Source organism: Papio anubis, chromosome 18, assembly GCF_008728515.1.
Source record: "Papio anubis isolate 15944 chromosome 18, Panubis1.0, whole genome shotgun sequence".
NCBI lineage: Eukaryota > Metazoa > Chordata > Mammalia > Primates > Cercopithecidae > Papio > Papio anubis.
The window spans coordinates 22,700,527-22,717,665 of NC_044993.1; the positions used below are offsets into that span (position 1 = coordinate 22,700,527).

A 17,139-nucleotide genomic window follows, 5' to 3' on the forward strand; every position below is an offset into this window, starting at 1 on the left:
AGGGAAATCCCATAGGACCGGCTTTTCCTGCTTCATCCCTCATCACCCACACAGCCATCAGCCACACTCTAAGCCATTTATTCAACGACCCTATAAAGTATACCCAATACCTCAGACTGCTTTTGGCCCCTAGACTAGACCCTCATTGCTCCAGGCATGGGGGGCCGTGCACCTTGACAGAGTCAACCAGGGCCAGTGGCCTGTGGTCACAATGTCAATGGCTATAACCGCTTCATCTGCCGCCGCTCCTGTCGGCGCTGCCGTTTCTCATTGTGCTCTGGTGCTGGGGTGCCACTGTCTGCAGTGAACCAGGGGCCCAGCACATTCACCCACAGGAGGTAAAGGGCCCGGCCTGGAGCCTACAAGAGAAACGGTAACTTGAAGCAAGGTGCAGGGAATAAAAGATGGGGAGGGTTAGATGCCCCTTCTTGGGAGCGTCCCCAGCCCACGTACCAGAAGCCAGAAGGACCAGACATAGAGAGAGAAGCAGCTGAGCACCTGCACAATGGCTGTCAGTAGGATCACATCCTTAAGGTGCCTGTGGATAGAAATAAAGCTGCCAAAGACAGCAGATGGGCCCCAGTTCAACTCCCTTCCACCCTTTTCAAGTTGCAAGTAGCTGTGCTTCTTGGGCTATCTGGGCCCCAGCCCTGGGGCCGCTCACCTGGGCTGGCGGTGGGGGACACTCACTCTGCCATGCCCTGCTCCATGTTGAGGTCCATGCCACCATCCATCAGGGCCCCATCCTCAGAGAACGCTGCCCGTGCCATCGAGCTCATAGAGTGATAGCTGGCCCCATACACTGCCAGACTAAAGCCCAGGGCCAACTGCAGAGCAAGAATGAGGGTATCAAAGGTCAGCCACTGACCCTATGCACTCATCCACCTCCCAGGATGGAGATACTTACCCAGGCCCAAAATGAGGCAGATGAGTAAAAGAAGACCAACGTCACAAGACAGTAGATGGCCTGCAAGCAATCACAGGATCAGGTTGGGGTCAGAAGGTACCTCCAAACCATGGGTCTCCCTCAACTCTGACCAAGAATTAGGCCAGGCTGTGGGATGAGCAAGGTTGTTCTTACAGGGCTGAAGAAAGGGCCCTGCTCCCTGAATCCCAAATATCCAGACTCTCCTCTAACACGCAACTCAGCCCAGGAAAGAAGCCTTTGTGTGCTTGGAGGTAGGAAGGGCTCTTAAATTCAGCTACGACTCACACCTTCATTTCCTTTGTGTTTTACTAGTCAGTACTTTCTCTGTGCCCAGATCTCTCATTTCTTTTTGACTGGACCTCTCTTCTACAGCTTTTTCGGGTACCACTACTTCTCACCAAGCAGTGCTGAGGACTAGGGGACTGACTATAAGCTGGCATAGAAGCAAGGAGGCAGGCACTTACATTGGCCCCCAGTATGATCCTCAGGTAGAACTTCAGGGTCTCTTTGTTCTCTTCAAATATCTGCTTCTTCCCTCTCGTGCCCACTTTGCCCTTGGGCTGCAGAGGGATGATGAGATGACGTCAGGAGGCCACGGTCCTCCTCATTCTCCCCACCAGCCCGGTTAGCTATACAGCTCCAGCCGCAACTCAGCCAGGTCCCCGTAGTGCTGAAACCTAGCACAATCCCTGGGATGTCCACCCATCCTCCAGTCCATCCTATCTAGGGGCTGACGCCCTCTCTCCAGCACTCACAGCTAGGATCGCCTCCTGCTCGCCCTGGAATAATTCAACCCTAAGCTAATACCGCCTCTGGATCCCGTGGTAGTCTAGCTTTAGGCAACGACTCTTCCAAGGGTACTCCTGGGCGGAGTAGAATGATGCCTCCCTCAGGCCTCCGCTGGCGTAGTCCCGATCTGGGCTAACGCCCATCTCAGGTCACTTATATCTCTGGCCTGCTCTGGTACTGATGCCCAAGCCGCTCCGGCACTAGTCCTGGTATGGTCCTGCGCCGCCCTCCCCCAGCCCAGTTCTAGTACGGTCTGGCCAGGGGATGGTGCCCCCCTCCGGCCCACCCCGTATCCCTTAATGTCCTTTCTCAGTTTTCACTCTCACAACCCCTGGAGAGCTTGGCTGGTGCGGACTCCGCCCTACACATCCTCCTTACCGCCATGGTGCGAGGCAAATACCCAGCCCAGGGAACAAGGGAGAGCGACCGAAACCGCAATCACTGAGCACCACATCGGCAGCACATGTACTTCCGGCGCAGACCAAAGTGGTCAGATTCTGGGACGGAAATAGGGCTCACTTCCTTCCCAAACCCCTCCCCAAAGGGGCGAGACTACACTTCCCAGAAAGCCTTGCGCGGGGGGGGGTGGAGGCGGCAGGGATGCGATGGCGGAGTCGCTGCCCCTGGAGGTGAGAGGAAGCCGCCCTCAGGCCTAGCTCCGGACAGGCCCCGCCCTCGGGGTCCCGAGCTTTGGGGAGGGGCTGTCAGATAGCTAGCCCGGCCCCTCCAGCCTGGCGGAAACGACCTGCCCTCCCGATCCCGCGACCTTCTAGCTCTGGGTAACGGCTACTCCTTTGGGCCACTCTGTCCCTTTAGCTTGAGGGACCGTCCTCCCCTTCCCTATCGGCCCCAGGAGATAGCTGCCCTGTCACCTCAGCAAGAATAGGCCCTCTACCCATCCCCTTCCCTTGAGGTGGCTGTCTCCTCCCCGCTCAGTTCTGGAAGATGTCCGCTCCATCTCATCGTCCCGAAGGGTAACTGATCTTATCCCCATTGGTCCCTTGGGATGATCTCTCCATTTCCTACGCCCCGACAGAGACGGCCGCCCCCTCTCCCTGGCAGTGGGAAACAGACTGCTCCCTACCTATCAACTGCAATGATCTCTGAATTCCTTTAGCAAGGATAGGCCTGTTCCCCATTCCTAGGCCCCTAGTGATGGCCGCCTTTACCTCTTTCACTCCATGGGATGTTTGCTCCTTCCCCTTAGCCAGGGGCAAGACCACTCTGCCCCATCTGCCGAGGAGATAACAGGTTTTGTCTCCAGTGGCCTGTTGGAATGGCTTCTCCATCTCTTTTGTCCTGAAGGTTGGCAGCCCCCTCTCTCTGCCCATGGGAAACGGGCCACCCTTTCCCACCGGTCCTGGAATGATGCTCCCTATCCTTAGCAAAAATAGGCCTGTTCCCACCCCCTTTAGCTTGCAGTGCTATTCCTTTCCCCCTTAGCTTTAGGGGCTATTTCCATCCCCATAGACCCCATGAGTGACCAGTCATTATCTCCAGTAGCCCCCTTGAGATGGGACTCATGGGATGGCCACTCCATCCTCATCACTGCCTCCTCTCATCCCTCTAGAAAGGCCACCCTCTTCTTAGGTCAATGAATTGTGTCCCTCCCCCACTCACCCCAAGGGATGACAGGTTTGTTCCCCTCTCCCTTTGCTCTTGGGCTGGCTGCTTAGCCCCAGAAGACAAGATGGCCACTGTCTTAACTCAGCTCAAACAGGCTTCCCTGCCTCCCTGGAGGGATTGGGACATGGTCAGTCCCAGTCCCCATCAATACTGTCTTCCCTATGCCTAGCCTCCCTGGCTCAGAATTCTGTTCTCCCAGTCATTGTCCTCTCAGTAATGACTACTTTTATTTCCCTGACCCCTTCCCTGAGCATACTCTTGGTGAAAATAGAGGTAGAGGACTGGACTGCCCAACCTTAATTTAATCCAGTAAGCACTGGCTGAGCACTGTGCCTGCGTGCTTGGCATCTGAGAAGGGAAGGAGAGATCACAATGGGTTGGTGAAGTCAAGCTTCAGGAAGGGGATCCCAGGGAAAAGGCCCGCATAGGCAAAAGGAAATAGACATGCTATGTTTGTAGGGCAGTAGGGACACTGGATTGGGGAAGTTTGGGGACCAGCGAGTCCAATCAGGCACAGAGACCTGGCAGTGCTGATCCAGGAGTGAAGACTGTCCTGAGAGTACTGGTGAACCCTGAAGTTTTACAGCAGGGGTGAGCTGACACTGAAAACTGTTTTATAGGAAAAATTAACCTTGTGACAGTGTGCATAATGTATTAGCAAGGATGAACTTGGAGGTAAAGAGTTCAGGTGGGACATTGTGGAAGGAATCAAGGTTTGAGGTGGTAGAAATCTGAGCTACTGAGGTGGGAAAGTTGCAAAAGTAGAAATTTTAGTAACAGCAATCCAGCAACCATTTATGGAACATCTAGTTGTCACAGACACACTATATATATGTAAAATTTAATCCCCATGAGGCTATGATCTAGATTTTTAAAAAGTATCCCTATTTTATAGGTATAGAAACAAACTCAGACAGGTCAAATACCTTGTTTAAGGACACACAGCAGCATGACAGGAAGTAGTGGAGCTGGAATTTGAATGAGTCTAGGTTAGCCTGGCCTAAAGCCTGTGCATTACACCTGTATCTGGGAGCAAGGGACAGAGGGGTTTGAATAGTAGAAAGTGTTATCAGGTAGATGCACTGTTGGCATTGAAAGGGGAATTTGGGAGGAGGGGCTGTTTGGGGCGGAGGGTAGAATATGAGTTTTGGTTGAGATTAAAGTGATGGCTAAACATTTGCATGGATGATTGGCAATATGGACTAGCACTTGGATAATAGGACAATATGGGAATATTGAATTGTTGGTTATTCCTGTGTTGGTAAACAGAAAACCAAAAGACCCAGGTCTGAGCCCTGGGAGCCACAGAAGAATCCAAAAACGAGGCAATTGGGATGCAGGGAGGAAGATTCCAGAAGAAAAAAATATTTAATATCAAATCATTCTAGACCTCACTGGCAACCCCTTCCCCAGTCCCATTTAGGACCTTGAACCTCACCACCCCCTAGGTGGGGGAAAGGCCTGAGCCTCCCAATCTAGGTCTTGCTGGGATCGCATCTTAACAACCAGTGGAGAGGGCATGGTGGCAGTAGAGAAGATGGAAAAAGAGCAGGGTCCCAGAGCCTGAGCCATGAGGGCAGGAGGACCAAGCATGACTTCCTGAGGACTAGAGTGAGCACACCTGGCCTGCTGTGCTCTAAGTCCTATGCAAGACACTTGACTGTGTTCTTTAATTCTCACAATAACCCATTTAAATCTCACTACAATTGCCATTTCGCAGATAAGGAAAACAAAGTTCTAGAGGTCAGTTGGCAGAGTAGAGAGTTGAACTAGGTTTATCTGGCCTCAGTGCCCAGGCTTTTTCTACTCAGCTAGGTGGGAAGTTTGATTGTTATCAGTCAGTGAAAGCCTTCACCCAGCTCAGGAAAGGTTTGTTCACAGGAAAGATACCTGAAGCCTGGAGCGGGGAAGTGAATGCTTTGTGAAACTCCACGTCCAAGATAAAATAGAAGCCAGTGCTCTGGTGCCCTCAGACCCATGGTGCTATCAGCTGGAGTCGGTTCCAAAGACCTCCCAGCTCTGACAGTCCCCAATGCCCTGTCTTTTCCCCTCAGATGCTCACATATATTCTGAGCTTCCTGCCTCTGTCAGATCAGAAAGAGGCCTCCCTCGTGAGTTGGGCTTGGTACCGTGCTGCCCAGAATGCCCTTCGGGAGGTAAGGCACCCACCCTCCCCCGTCCCACCCTCGGGTGTTTCTCACTTCAGCTTACTTGTGGCCCTGCTCATATGTCTCCATCCATCCATCCATCCATCCATCCATCCATCCATCCATCCATATATGCTCATATATGCACATGTATACATACATTCATACGTACTTGGCTCTCGGTACAGTGCTAGGGCTACACAGATGAATAAGACACAGTTCCCTAAGGAGCTCACAATCCAGTGAAGGAGAAAGACAAGTAATATGAATGATCATGCTATTGTGTGCTCAGTGCTATGACACTGGGAAGAAACAGTTTGAAGGGGACGGCCGGGCACAGTGGCTCACGCCTATAATCCCAGCACTTTGGGAGGCCAAGGCACATGGATCACCTGAGGTCAGGAGTTTGAGACCAGCCTGACCAATATGGTGAAACGCCGTCTCTACTAAAATTACAAAAATTAGCTGGGCGTGGTGGCATGGCGTGCGCCTGTAGTTCCAGCTACTCAGGAGGCTGAGGCAGGAGAATCGCTTGAACCCGGGAGGCAGAGATTGCAGTGAGCCGAGATCATGCCACTGTACCCTAGCCTGGGCAAGAGAGTGAGACTCTGCCTCAGAAAAAAAGAGTTTGACGGAACATGAAGAAGGACATCCAGAGGAGACTGGCAGCATCAGGGAAGGCTTTCTGAAGGAACAGGGTGAGAAGAAAGGTTGAGCTCTGTGATCAATAATAGCACAAGTGAAGGCACCATGGTGTGGAATAGTTCTGGAAACAATCGCACAAATTCCGTGTGGCTGGAACTGAGTGAGACATGGCAGGAGACGAGGCTAGAATGGGGTCAGGCTGCAAGCTGGCAGATGTGCCAGGCAGCAGAGTTTGGCTTTCTCCTGGTGACCATCAAGGAGCCCGTTAGGCAGGCAAGTGACACAGCGTGATTTGTATTAGAACTCTGCAGTGCAGAATGGACTGGGAGAGTGAGATAGCATAGGGAGGAGGCCAGCCAGGAGGTGAATGCAGACATCTGGGCTAGTTTAAAAGGCAGGCAGTGATGGCTCATTGTTTTAATTTTGATTTGTTTATTAGTGAGGTTGCACTGTTTTTCTCATTAGCTCACCCTTCGTATTTCCCCCTTTTGTTTATTCATGTTCTGTATCCATTTAACTATTAAGGTCTTAGTATTTTTCTGTTCCATTTGTATGGACTTTTCCTTTTTTCTTTTCTTTCTTTTTTTTTTTTTTTTTGGAGATAGATCTCGCTCTGTTGCCTAGGCTGGAGTGTAGTGGCATTATCTTGGCTCACTGCAGGCTCTGCCTCCTGGGTTCAAGCAGTTCTCCTGCCTCAGCCTCCCAAGCAACTGGGATTACAGACACCTGCCACCATGCCCAGCTAATTTTTTTTTTTGAGATGGAGTCTTGCTCTGTCACTCAGGCTGGGGTGCAGTGGCGCAATCTCAGCTCACTGCAACCTCCGCCTCAGCAATTCTCCTGCCTCAGCCTCCCAAGTAGCTGGGATTACAGGTGCTCGCCACCATGCCTGGCTAATTTTTGTATTTTTAGTAGAGACGGGGTTTCACCATGTTGGCCAGGCTGGTCTCAAACTCCTGACTTCAAATGATCTGCCCGCCTTGGCCTCCTAAAGTGCTGAGATTACAGGCATGAGCCACCATGCCTGGCCTGAAATATATTCTTAGTATGTTTGCCTTTTAATTTGATTTGTAGATATGTGCTTTTATTTATGAGATACGGAAATTAAATTTTTTAGTATTTAATATATATATATATTTAGTGTGTGTGTGTGTATGTATATACATATATATATATACACTTTTTTTTTTTTTTCGAGACAAGAGTCTCACTCTGTCGCCCAGGCTGGAGTACAGTGGCACCATCTCAGCTCGCTGAAACCTTTGCTTCCCAGGTTCAAGCGATTCTCATGCCTTAGCCTTTCAAGTAGCTGGGATTACAGGTGTGTGCCACCACACCCAGCTAATTTTTGTATTTTAGTAGAGATGGGGTGTCACCATGTTGGCAAGGCTGGTCTCGAACTCCAGACCTCAAGTGATCTGCACCCCCTTGGCCTCCCGAAGTGCTGGGATTACAGGCGTGAGCCACTGTGCCTGGCTTCTTTTTTTATTTGTATTTATTTATTCTTTGAGATGGAGTCTCGCTCCGTTGCCAGGGTGGAGTACAGTGGTGTGATCTCAGCTCACTGCAACCTCCGCCTTCTGGGTTCAGGCGATTCTCCTGCCTCAGCCTTCCGAGTAGCTGGGACTACATGCGCCCGCCACCGCGCCCGGCTAATTTTTTCTATTTTTAGTAGAGACGGGGTTTCACCATGGTCTTGATCTCCTGACCTTGTGATCCGCCCGCCTCGGCCTCCCAAAGTGCTGGGATTACAGGCGTGAGCCACCGCGCCCGGCCCCAGCTAATTTTTATATTTTTAGTACAGATGGAGTTTCACCATGTTGGCCAGGATGGTCTGGATCTCTTGACCTCATGATCCGCCCGTCTTGGCCTCCCAACATCCTGGGATTTCAGGTGTGAGCCACTGCACTGGCCTCTTTTTAAAATTCTACTCTAATTTTAATTTAATTTTTTTTTTTTTTTTTTTTTTTTTTTTTGAGACGAGTCTCATTTCTGTCACTCCAGGCTGAGTGCAGTGTCTTGATCTCAGCTCACTGCAACCTCCTCGGGCCCCGGGTTCATGCCATTCTCCTGCCTCAGCCTCCCGAGTAGCTGGGACTACAGGCTTCAAGCACTGGGCCCGCTAAGCTTTTGTATTTTTAGTAGAGACGGTGTTTCACTGTGTTAGGCCAGATGGTCTCGACCTCCTGACCTGATCCGCCCGTCTCGGCCTCCCAAAGTGCTGGGATTACAGGCTTGAGCCACCGCGCCCGGCCAATTTTTAATTTAATTTTTTAAAAATTTCATTTGTTTGTTTTTGAGAAAGGGTCTTGCTCTATTGCCAAGGCTAGAGTGCAGCGCGCAGTCACAGCTCACTGCAGCCTCGACCTCACCAGGCTCCTGAGTAGCTAGGACTACAGATGCATGTCACCACGCCCGGCTAATTTTTACATTCTTAGCAGAGACGAGATTTCACCATGTTGCCCAGGCTCATCTCAGACTCCTGGGCTCAAGAGATCTGCCCACCTTAGCTTCCCACAGTGCTGGGATTACAGGCATGAGCCACCATGCCTGGCCCAGAAGTTAAATTTCTCTGTTGTTGATTCTGAACATCCTTTTCTTTTTTACTTCTTCCATTGTTTTCTAAACTTAATGATTCCTTGTCCTGTTATACTGTTCTTCTGTTTTTCTTAAATAGACTCTATTACTGGCCGGGCGCGGTGGCTCAAGCCTGTAATCCCAGCACTTTGGGAGGCCGAGATGGGCGGATCACGAGGTCAGGAGATCGAGACCATCCTGGCGAACACAGTGAAACCCCGTCTCTACTAAGAAATACAAAAAATAGCCGGGCGAGATGGCGGGCGCCTGTAGTCCCAGCTACTCGGGAGGCTGAGGCCGGAGAATGGCGTGAACCCGGGAGGCGGAGCTTGCAGTGAGCTGAGATCCGGCCACTGCACTCCAGCCTGGGCGACAGAGCGAGACTCCGTCTCAAAAAAAAAAAAAAAAAAAAAATAGACTCTATTACTTAGAGCGGTTTTAGGTTTACAGCAAAACTGTCTCTTCTGCTTTCTGGTTTGAATTTTTGTGTTAATGTTTTTATTAGTAAAATTTATTTAGATTTATGTTATGAGGTAAGAAGCTAAACTGATTAATTTTCAAAGAGCCCAAACACCATTTACATCTAATCTTCTCCTTCTCTGGTTGGAATCCTCTATCCCATATTAAATATGGGTATATAAGTAGATTCTGTTTATACAGTGTCATTGATCTCATTGTCCAAAGGAATTTGATTTTGGACATGTTAAAAGTTTGAAGTGTGAGGATCTAGATGTTGAGATCCACTTGGTAGTTGCATTTCTGAGTGAGGAATTCAAGAGAAATGTCTGGGTAAGAAATATAGATTTGGGTGTCATTAAAGAATGGGTGGCAGTTGAAGCCACAGATCTGAGTAACTTCCCCCAGAGAGAACATGCAGAGCCACAGAAGTGCAGGCCACAGAGAAGCCTCAGGGGAGGACACAAGTTCAAGGGCACAGAAAGGAGGAGACACCCAAAGAGGGGAATGAGGAGATCCCAGAGAGAGGAGGGCACAGACATCAAAGGCAGAAGAGCATTTAAAGGATTGAATGAGGCCAGATGTGATGGCTCACGACTGTAGTCCCAACTCTTCAGGAGGCTGAGGCAGGAGAATCTCTTGAAACAGGGAGGCGGAGGTTGCAGTGATTCAAAATCTAGCCACTGTACTCCAGCCTGGGCGACAGAGCGAGATTCAGTCTCAAAAAAATAAATACATAAATAAAGGATTGAATGGATGATTAACAACGTCAGATCCCACAAAAAGCCCAGCAAAATGAAGAACAAATAGTGTCCATGAGATTTGTTATCCAAGGAGGCCACCAATGGCTTCAGCGGTATTTGGCATCTGAAGAAAAAGCCAGGTGGATTGAGGAGTGAATGAGAGAAGTAGGAAGTGTAGAGCGTGACCTCGTTGGCAAGAAATTTCTCCATGGAAAGAAGGAAATAAATAGTGCAGGCCAGGCACAGTGGCTCACACCTGTAATCTTAGAACTTTAGGAGGCCAAGACAAGTGGATCACCTGAGGTCAGGAGTTTGAGACCAGCCTGGACAACATGGCAAAACCCCCTCTACTAAAAATACAAAAATTAGCCAGGCATGGTGGTGGGTGCCTATAATCCCAACTACTCTGGAGGCTGAGGCAGGAGAATCACTTGAACCCAGGGGTGGAGGTTGCAGTGAGCCGAGATTGCTCCACTTCACTCCAGCCTGGGTGACAGAAAGAGACTCCTTCTCAAAAAAAAAAAAAAAAAAGAGAGAGAAAGAAATAGGGCAGAAATGAGAAGTTTAGATGGATTTGACAAAAGGATTCTCTTCTGGAGAAATCTGAAATGTGTTTGGATTTATCAGGGAGACTGGGCGCAGTGGCTCACACCTGTAATCCCAGTACTTTGGGAGGCTGAGGCTGGTGGATCACTTGAGGCCAGGAGTTCAAGACCAGTCTGGCCAACAAGTTGAAACCCCGTCTCTACTAAAAATACAAAAATTAGCCAGGCGCAGTGGTGCGTACCTGTAATCCCAGCTACTCGGGAGACTGAGGCATGAGAATCTCTTGAACCTGGGAAGCAGAGGTTTCAGCGAGCAGAAATCACACCACCGCATTCCAACCTGGGTGACAGAGTAAGACCCTGTCTATAAATAAATGAATAAATAAATAAAGCTTCAGGGTGGTCCGGTGCAGTGGCACAAACCTGTAATCCCAGCACTTTGGGAGGCCAAGGCGGGTAGATCACTTGAGGTCAGGAGTTTGAGACCACCCTGGCCAACATGGTGAAACCCCATCTCTACTAAAAATATAAAAATTAGCTGGGCATGGTGGCGCATGCCTGTAATCACAGCTCTTCGGGAGGCTGAGGCAGGAGAATCGCTTGAACCTGGGAGGCGGGGGTTGCAGTGAACTGAGATTGTGTCACTGCACTCCAGCCTGGGCAACACAGCGAGACTCCATCTCAAAAAACAAACAAAACAAAACAAATCAAAACAAAAACATCCTGGCTAACACAGTGAAACCCTATCTCTACTAAAAAAAAAAAAAAAGTGCAAAAAATTAGCTGGGTGTGGTAGCGTTCACCTGTAGTCCCAGCTACTCGGTAGGCTGAGGCAAGAGAATGGCATAAACCCAGGAAGTGGAGCTTGCAGTCAGCCGAGATCGTGCCACTGCACTCCAGCCAGCCTGGGCGAGACTCCGTCTCGAAAAAAAAGAGGCCGGGCACGGTGGCTCACGCCTATAATCCCAGCACTTTGGGAGGCCAAGGCAGGTGGATCACAAGGTCAGGAGTTCAAGACCATCCTGGCCAAGATAGTGAAACCCCCGTCTCTACTAAAAATACAAAAAAGTTAGCCGGGCGTGGTGGCGGGCACCTGTAATCCCAGCTACTCAAGAGGCTGAGGCAGAGAATTGCTTGAACCTGGAAGGAGGAGGTTGCAGTGACCTGAGATCGTGCCACTGCACTCCAGCCTGGGTGACAGAGCGAGACTCTGTCTCAAAAAAAAAAGTAAATAAATTAAATACATAAATAAATAAATGCTTCAGGGAGTCACTAGAGGAGGGGTGAAGTTTGAAGTTTGGGGGAGGAGAGAGGTCAGGTGTGGAAGATGGTGGCAGGGACAGGCTTCCATATACCAAGCTTGTCTGGGATAGGATGGAGAGGATATCACCTCTTCCGTTTTGGTTTTTTTTTTTTTTTTTTTTTTTTTTTTTGTGTGTGTGTGTGTGTGTGTGTGTGTGTGTGTTTCTTTTTTGTTTTTTCAGCATCAGTTTGGTGAAAAAAAGGATGTCACCTCTTCCTGAGGAAGCAGAGAGGTGGGAGTGGAAACATGGAGCTATTTGCAGAGAAGTTCCTCAGAGGCGGCTCCTTCCTCAGCAGCCCCTTTGTTCAGTGGATTTGGAGACCAGGTTGTCTCAGGAGGAGAGTGAAAAGAGACATAGAGGTCAGGGCTTCAGCAGAGAGGACTGGAGCAGTCACAGGACAGGAGGAAGATGGAAAATTACCAGAGACACGTGGAGAGTGTGTGGGCAGCCTTTCTCAGGTGTTTCTGCTGTGCCAGGCACTGTGCTGGGCACTGGCAAGGCAAAACTGAGGAAGGCACAGGGCTGGGGAGTGTGTAGTGAGCACAGATGAGTCAAAAGAGGCTGGGGTGCTGCATTTGAAGTCTGTGTGAGGTACATCATGGGTGCAGAGAAAAGATCAGAAAAGACTCCATGGAGAAGGAGGTGTTTGGCCTGAGACTCGAGAGAGTAATAAACATCCGCCAAATAGACCAATAGGATAAGGTGAGGGGTGGGACCCCCTAGAACAGAAAAAGCAGCTGAGCAGGACAGTGGTCAGAAGTGGCAGCCTCAGAACCAGGGCTAGGAGGAAAGGGAACGGGCTTGGGAAGAGCTTGACTGAAGCCCTGGGTCCTAGAAGGGCGTGAATGCTTGCTTAGGAAGCTTAGCCTGTGTCCCGGAGGCGTGTGGAACTGGCAGAGGGTCTGGAAAGCACAGGCAGAATCGCCTTTTGGAAGGGTCACCAGGTGACAAAACCCAGGGTGGATTGGAGCCAGAGAAACTGGAGGCCAGGACCTGATAAGGAGGAAGCTGGCATCATCTGAGCTTAGAGTAAGGGGACCTCAACTGGGCAGAAGCAGTGAGATTGGAGCAGAGGGACAGATTGATTGCACCATATTAGGAAAACAGAGTAGAAGGGACTTGGGTTATTGTGGATGTGGGGAGTGAGGGAGGATTCTAGAATCACTCTCAAATTTCCCACTTGGGTGACTGAATAGAGGGTGGGGAGAGTTTAGAAGGAGCAGAGTTGGAGGATGGGGTGATGAATTCAGATTTGGGCATGCTGCATTTCCCTCTGGAGAGAGGTCAATCAGGCTCTTGGCTCCCAGGGTCTGGTGTTCAGGAAAATGATGTGGATTGGAAAGACAGTAGTTGGAATGATGGCCCCATGGGGCGAAATGCAGTTGGCCAGGGTACACTTGGAGGGTCGCAAAGATCGTGTGCATATGTGCGCGTGCACACATGTATGTGTGTTGTTGGGTGGAACAAACCACGGGGAACCCACTCATCTGTGGACTGGATCTCTGTTCTTTGCTGACCCCAAAAGAGCCTGAAGAGGAGCAGGCTAGAAGGTAGCAGGAAAGCCAGGAGGGCAGAGTTGCAGAACCCCAGTGGGAGATGGCATCAAGGGGAGTGGTTGCTGGCCATGCAGAGCAGGAGACATGGCAGAGAGATCCCTGGTGGGAGGTCTGAGGTGAGGCCCCCACATGTTGGTGACCTTGCTGGAAGGGAGCCATTGCCAGGAATGCATGATCCTGTGGGGACCAAGGTGGAGGAGTGAGCAGGTGAGGCGAAGGGCAACAAGTGGCCGGAGAGCAGGCATGCCTGTGCCTGTGTGCTTCCAAGAAGTGTGGCTGTAGAGGGAGGGGAGAGAGGAGAGACAAGAGGAGGGGGTGCAGGATGAAAGGAGGCTTTTATTTGCAGTTTAAGACTCTGGGGTGTTTGTGGCCTCTGAAGAAGGAGCAGTGGAAAGGAAGAAACAGCAGGGTTCTCAGAGGAGGTGCAGTGGGTAAAGGAGGCCAGAAGAGGTCTTCTGGAAGCAAAAGAGCAGGAGAAGGAGGAAAGTTCAGATGGGCCCTGCCTGGAGGCAGCTGGTGGACATGAACAGGGGAAAGGGAGGGACTTCCCACTTGATGGCCATCTCTGAGAATCCTGGGTGAGGGTGGGTGTATCAGTAGGGCCAGGAGCTGGAGTGGGAGGGGCTTGGAGAGAAAACTTGTCTCGGGTGGGAAGTGAGCAAGGAGGCCATGACTTCCTGGGTGGAGTTCTGTATCCCTGGTACAGACTCAGAGGAGGCAGCTGGTCTCACCAGTCCTGGCCGGGCCAGGAGAATGGGTACAGCAGCATGACTGAGGCAGGGCAACAAGGACCCCGAGGAGATGTCATCACAGGCAAAGCCTCATGGAGCCCAGCAAAGACGGGGCAGTCAGAGGAGCCCAAGGCGGGCAGCCAGGCCCTGAGGCGCAGATAGGATTGGAGTAGGGGTGAGGGCTGGAGGAAGGAGATGGAAGCCAGAGTCAGTGTTTTAGAGCGGGAGCTGCTCCAGCCAACTATGCTCTCCAGATAGAATGCGGACAGAGACAGATGACAGAGCCTTGGGATAACCAAAAACAAGAAAAAGAAAAAAGGAATGTTGACAAAGACCCTTTAGTGCCTCTGCAAAACTCAGCCCCACCTAGGCTGGGAGCACTGGGAGGCCAGGCCACAGGTACCTGGCATCACCCCTACCATGTGCCCGAGAGCACCTGCGGGACCCTGCAGGCAGGAACCATCTCCCAGGGCTCAGGCATGGGCAGGTGGATACTGAGGCAGTACCAGTTAGGTGCCAGTTAGGTGCTGTGGAAGACACAGGCCCAGCTAGGGTAGGACACTGGTCTTGGAGACTTACTGTCCCTGACCACTCCCAGCTGTTCCCTTAATCCCAATTTTCTCAAATAAGGATGCCGGCAAAGGCAGCACCCTCCATATACACCGGCCCTGTCCGTTCCTGTGGGGAGCCCTGGCTACCTGCTGCTGGTTGGTCCCCATGAAGCAATAGCTGAAGAGAGCTCTTTGCACCCTCCCGGAGGGATTGATGAAGTCCTGGAGCAGCCTCTGTATGACCCACCAGTCTGACTCCTCTCTAAAGACCAATGCCCTGGGTGCCAGGGCATACATTTCCCAACGGCCTCCTGGAGAACAGGCATGGTAGCTTTGGAGTCCTGTACTAGGCAGGATGAAGGGCCATTTTCTCTGTCACATGGCTTTCCAAGTCTGTACACAGGCCTGCAGTCTCAGTTCAGGGCTTCACTAGGTAAAACAAAACCCTGGTCTCCCACAGACAAGGTACATACATCAGGCCGGGTGCGGTGGCTCAAGCCTGTAATCTCAGCACTTTGGGAGGCCGAGACGGGCGGATCACGAGGTCAGGAGATCGAGACCATCCTGGCTAACGCGGTGAAACCCCGTCTCTACTAAAAATACAAAAAACTAGCCGGGCAAGGTGGCGGGCGCCTGTAGTCCCAGCTACTCGGGAGGCTGAGGCAGGAGAATGGCGTAAACCTGGAAGGCGGAGCTTGCAGTGAGCTGAGATCCGGCCACTGCACTCCAGCCTGGGCGACAGACCTAGACTCCGTCTCAAAAAAAAAAAAGGCACATACATCACTTGTAGCAGATTCAGAGCATTTCCCAAATGATTTTGCGATTACTCTTTTTTTTTCTTTTTTTTTTGTTTTTTGTTTTTTGTTTTTTGTTTTTGAGATGGAGTCTCGCACTGTCACCCAGGCTGGAGTGCAGTGGCAGGATCTCGGCTCAGTGCAACCTCCGCCTCTTAGGTTCAAGAGATTCTCCTGCCTCAGCCCCCAGAGTAGCTGGGATTACAGGTATCTGCCACCATGCCTGGCTTTTTTGTATTTTTAGTAGAGATGGGGTTTCACCATGTTGGCCAGGGTGGTCTTGAACTCCTGACCTCAAGTGATCTGCCCGCCTTGGGGCAAAGTCCAGGGATTACAGGCATGAGCCACCATGCCCAGCCAGCGATTACTCTTAAGAGGCCAGCATCAGGAAGGGAGGACACCAGGGGGCAAGGTGCTCCCTCTGTAGATGGGGCAGCTAGAGCTAGAGCATGTGGCCATGCAGTCCTCTTTGGGTGGGTCTAGAAGCATCTTCCCAGGGCCCAGGAAGGGGGTGTCCTATACCAGGGCCAAAGTCCAGAACCCAGAAGGCCAGCTTCAGCCTGCTGCTGTGCCCTCACACAAAGAAATATCCCTGAAAGGATGTTCCTGGGCTCCGGCAGGTTATTTATTTATTTATTTAAGCTGGAGTCTTGCTCTGTTGCCCAGGCTGGAGTGCAGTGGCACAATCTCAGCTCACTGCAACCTCCGCCTCCTGGGTTCAAGCAATTCTTCTGCCTCAGCCTCCCGAGTAGCTGGGATTATAAGCTCCTGCCACCACACCCAGCTAATTTTTGTATATTTAGTAGAGATAGGGTTTCGCCATGTTGGCCAGGCTGGTCTCGAACTCCTGACCTTGTGATCCACCTGCCTTGGCCTCCCAAAGTGCTGGAATTATAGGAGTGAGCCACCACACCCGGCCAACTCCTGCAGTTTTAAATCCACGTGACCTCAGGAGCAGGTGACCTCAGGAGCAGACCTTAGGAGGCACCTCTGAGGTGGCATTAGAGGCTGCTCCCATCCCACCAGCAAAAACGGTGGGGCCCGGAAATGGTCTCAAGCCTCTTCTGTACCCCCAGAGCTAGAAGTCCTTTAAACCAAGCCGTGCTTCTTTATCAGGTGGCCTTGCTGCCAGGAGCCAGCCCTGGACTTGGGCCCTGGGGGCACTGCCAGAGCCTTCCAAGGTCTTTTGTCCGCCTGGTTCATAGGGAGGCAGTGGGAGAGAAGAGACCCTTCCTGGCCAGCCAGGCTCCAGAATGAAGGGAAGGAAAGAAGTCAGGCTGAGCCCCTGAAGGTGCTGTGCCGCCGAAGCTGGGGCCTGCAGGACTTTCGGGGGTTCCTCAGTGATGTGTGAGTTTGGGAAGGAGGTGCTGCCTCACAGCCAGCTCTGCCCCAGCTGCCCCAGCTAGTTTCCTGTCATCTGCATCCGATGGAGTTGTCTAGCTTGCAGGGCTTGGGAATGGCTGGAGGTATGCCCTCCATTCCTCTCTGATGTTTTATTGCCCTCTCCACCCTCACACAGTGGGATCTTCCCAGCCTGCCTTTCACCTGAGATCCCTGATCCACTGCCCACGAGGAGACCTGTGGTGAGTGCCCCTCTCATCTGGAATGACCATGTTCCAGAAGTAGGGGCTGGAAGGGGAACCTGGCTGACCCCTGGTTCCTGTGAAAGAGGCCAGGAGCTGGTTCCTGTCTCTTACACTGCTCCTTCCTGTCATTACAGCCATGGGTGCCACTTCTCTCTGGCAGA

General features: G+C 51.3%; 1 protein-coding gene across 1 annotated transcript; it reads right to left on the minus strand.

Annotated features, from left to right (window-relative positions):
• Positions 1 to 62: 62 nt before the first annotated feature.
• Positions 63 to 2,209, minus strand: TMEM208 (transmembrane protein 208). Its single transcript, XM_003917027.5, has 6 exons — positions 2,096 to 2,209; positions 1,393 to 1,488; positions 908 to 967; positions 691 to 827; positions 454 to 538; positions 63 to 359 (listed from the first exon to the last, which is right to left on the minus strand). Exons 1-6 carry the CDS (start codon positions 2,099 to 2,101, stop codon positions 222 to 224), a joined length of 522 nt encoding a protein of 173 aa, XP_003917076.1. The 5' UTR covers positions 2,102 to 2,209; the 3' UTR covers positions 63 to 221.
• Between the last annotated feature and the right edge of the window lie 14,930 nt (positions 2,210 to 17,139).